The sequence below is a fragment of the Microtus ochrogaster genome, chromosome 2, assembly GCF_000317375.1.
Source record: "Microtus ochrogaster isolate Prairie Vole_2 chromosome 2, MicOch1.0, whole genome shotgun sequence".
Classification (NCBI taxonomy): domain Eukaryota; kingdom Metazoa; phylum Chordata; class Mammalia; order Rodentia; family Cricetidae; genus Microtus; species Microtus ochrogaster.
In genome coordinates, this window is record NC_022010.1 from 75,362,797 (window position 1) to 75,365,142 (window position 2,346).

The 2,346-nt window shown below is 46.4% G+C and overlaps 1 protein-coding gene across 1 annotated transcript in view; it reads left to right on the forward strand.

Annotated features, from left to right (window-relative positions):
* The first annotated feature begins 256 nt into the window (after positions 1 to 256).
* Hspa13 (heat shock protein family A (Hsp70) member 13) overlaps positions 257 to 2,346 on the forward strand; it is a 7,823-nt gene continuing 5,733 nt past the window's right edge. Inside the window, exons 1-2 of the mRNA XM_005345220.2 lie at positions 257 to 332; positions 1,756 to 2,096. Coding sequence (XP_005345277.1) covers positions 308 to 332; positions 1,756 to 2,096 — 366 coding nt within the window. The 5' untranslated portion in view covers positions 257 to 307. The remainder of the gene's footprint in view (positions 333 to 1,755; positions 2,097 to 2,346) is intronic.

Here is a 2,346-nt window from a genome sequence, read left to right on the forward strand (position 1 = left end):
AGTAGGCTCGCGGCGTTTCGGGTTTGGTGAATGACAAATTCTGACCTTTCCCGGAGGCTGCTCCCCAGCGAAGCCTGATTTGCTGGGCCTTCATGAGTAGGGAGGCGACAATTTCCTCACCGGTCTGAGAGGACTCCACCCCGCGGCCTCATGGTAGATGGAGTCCCTGATGTGCTGGGAGACGTAGTGCCTCCAGCTGCCTCGGAGCCGACAGACTACACTTCCCAGAAGGCTGCGGGTCGGCCGGCGGCGAGGGGGCGGTGCCTCCCGTCAGTACAGTCATCTCTCTGCTTGTTCGGCGGGACTGATGGCTGGGGAGATGACGATCTTGGGTCGGTATCCCAGGCTCCCCGCTGCTCTGACAGTCGAGGGGTTGGTTTGAGGAGGTCGGGGCTGGCAGGGGTTAGCTGTCTCACCTCCTGAGCCCAGGTCATACAGCCGAAGGGAACCTGGAAAGGTGGCTGAGGCTGGTGGGGGCAGGTGGGGGCGGGGCTCCCGGAGCCGGGGTCCGGCTGCTGGAGTCATCGTGGGGGTCCTGCCGCCAGCCACAGGTCTGAGGGACGCGGGTCTTTTTACTTCGCAAAAGACCTCGGTCTCGAGTTAATAGCTGGATTCGGTTCTACGTGGAGGCTGCGAGAACCTTGGGGAGTAAGAAGGGGGAATTTCGAGCTGTAGTCTTGGGCGGCACTTGAGATGCTGAGTTGAGAGGGGGGATTCTGGTCCGTGTGCTGTGTAGCTAGTTTCTCTTTCAAACTTACCGTTTCGGAATGCATTCCCTTGCTAGTGGTGATGAAATTTTAGAATTTGTCAATAGGCTAGAAGACACAAGCGGGTAGGCTCTTGATCTGCTCTGAGCCAGGCGTTGATTTGAAGGAGCTAGCAATTACCAACAGCAAGGAGTACAGGCTGACGTTCTGGTTTCTCAGCATGAGTCTGAATGAGAGCAGGTATCACCTGTGAAGCCAAGTAAGACATTCATTCTGAATTCAGAGCGATGTCCTTATTCGCTTTGGGGTACAATATGCATGACGTTTGTATTTGATCTTTTTTTGCTTTAATTGGTATTTGCTGAGCTTCTGCTCTTGCTGTGGAATACAGCGGTGAACAAACTTGCCTTCAGGTAACTTCCATGATGTTTCTATCAGGGTTAGCGAGTTAAATACTTCTTTAAATACTACCTGTTTGAGAAATATGCCCTTTAGTTCTTATTTAAATATGCAAAAACGCTGGGGCTCTGTTAGGTATCAGTAATACCTAAACAATTTTTAAAATCAGTGATCAACGTATTTTGAATGGGTAAAGACAATAATCAAAGAGGTTAACCTTACAATACCAAAGCTTTTGCTGTGAGAGTTTCATGATGGAATTTCATTTTACTAATGCAGATAGAACTGTTTATGAAGCTGCCAATCTCAATGGCAATAGGTCAAGAAAAGTGGGTTGTAAGCTTCACATTTGTGGTATTTCCATTCAGCAACAGCATAATTATTAATGAAATATCTTTACATTTTGCTCCTTTATTTTCTTATAACTAATTATACAGATATACAGTTGTGAGGACTTTCGATTGTTTTTCTTTACCATGTTCAATTGTAGCCCACTGGAATATGAACGACTTAATGTCTACAAAAAGGAGTTATTGATCTTTAGAGTAAAATATTTTGAATGAAGAATGTTATTGAAGAGATGTTGCTGCAGGAACGGTGTATAGTAGTTGCTTGATAAAGAGGTGTCTTTTGCTTGGTCTGTTTTCAGGTTCAGCTGTTTTGACTCTGCTGTTGGCTGGCTACTTGGCACAACAGTATTTACCACTGCCTACTCCCAAAGTGATTGGCATTGACCTGGGTACCACCTATTGTTCCGTTGGTGTGTTTTTTCCTGGAACTGGAAAAGTAAAGGTGATTCCAGATGAAAATGGGCACGTCAGCATCCCCAGCATGGTGTCCTTTACCGATGGTGACATATATGTGGGATATGACAGCCTAGAGCTGGCAGATGCAAATCCTCAAAACACAATCTATGATGCTAAAAGGTTCATAGGAAAGATTTTCACCCCGGAAGAGTTGGACGCTGAAATCGGCAGATACCCATTTAAGGTAGGAAATTAATCTAAAGTCTGTTTCGGTTTGATTATTACATGTTTCAATTAGTGCTTTGGCTTTACGCTGCACATCATTGTATCTCAACAGGATTTATCTATAAGGGAGTTATATGCCCTCACTGAGAAATTTCTCAGCAGCATCAGGGTGAATCAATTCAGTGGCTCCCTGTCAGGGAAATGGGCCTTGCTGTGTGCCTATTCTGCTGTCCTCATAATGAAGGACGATGAAGCCTCATGTGCTATGG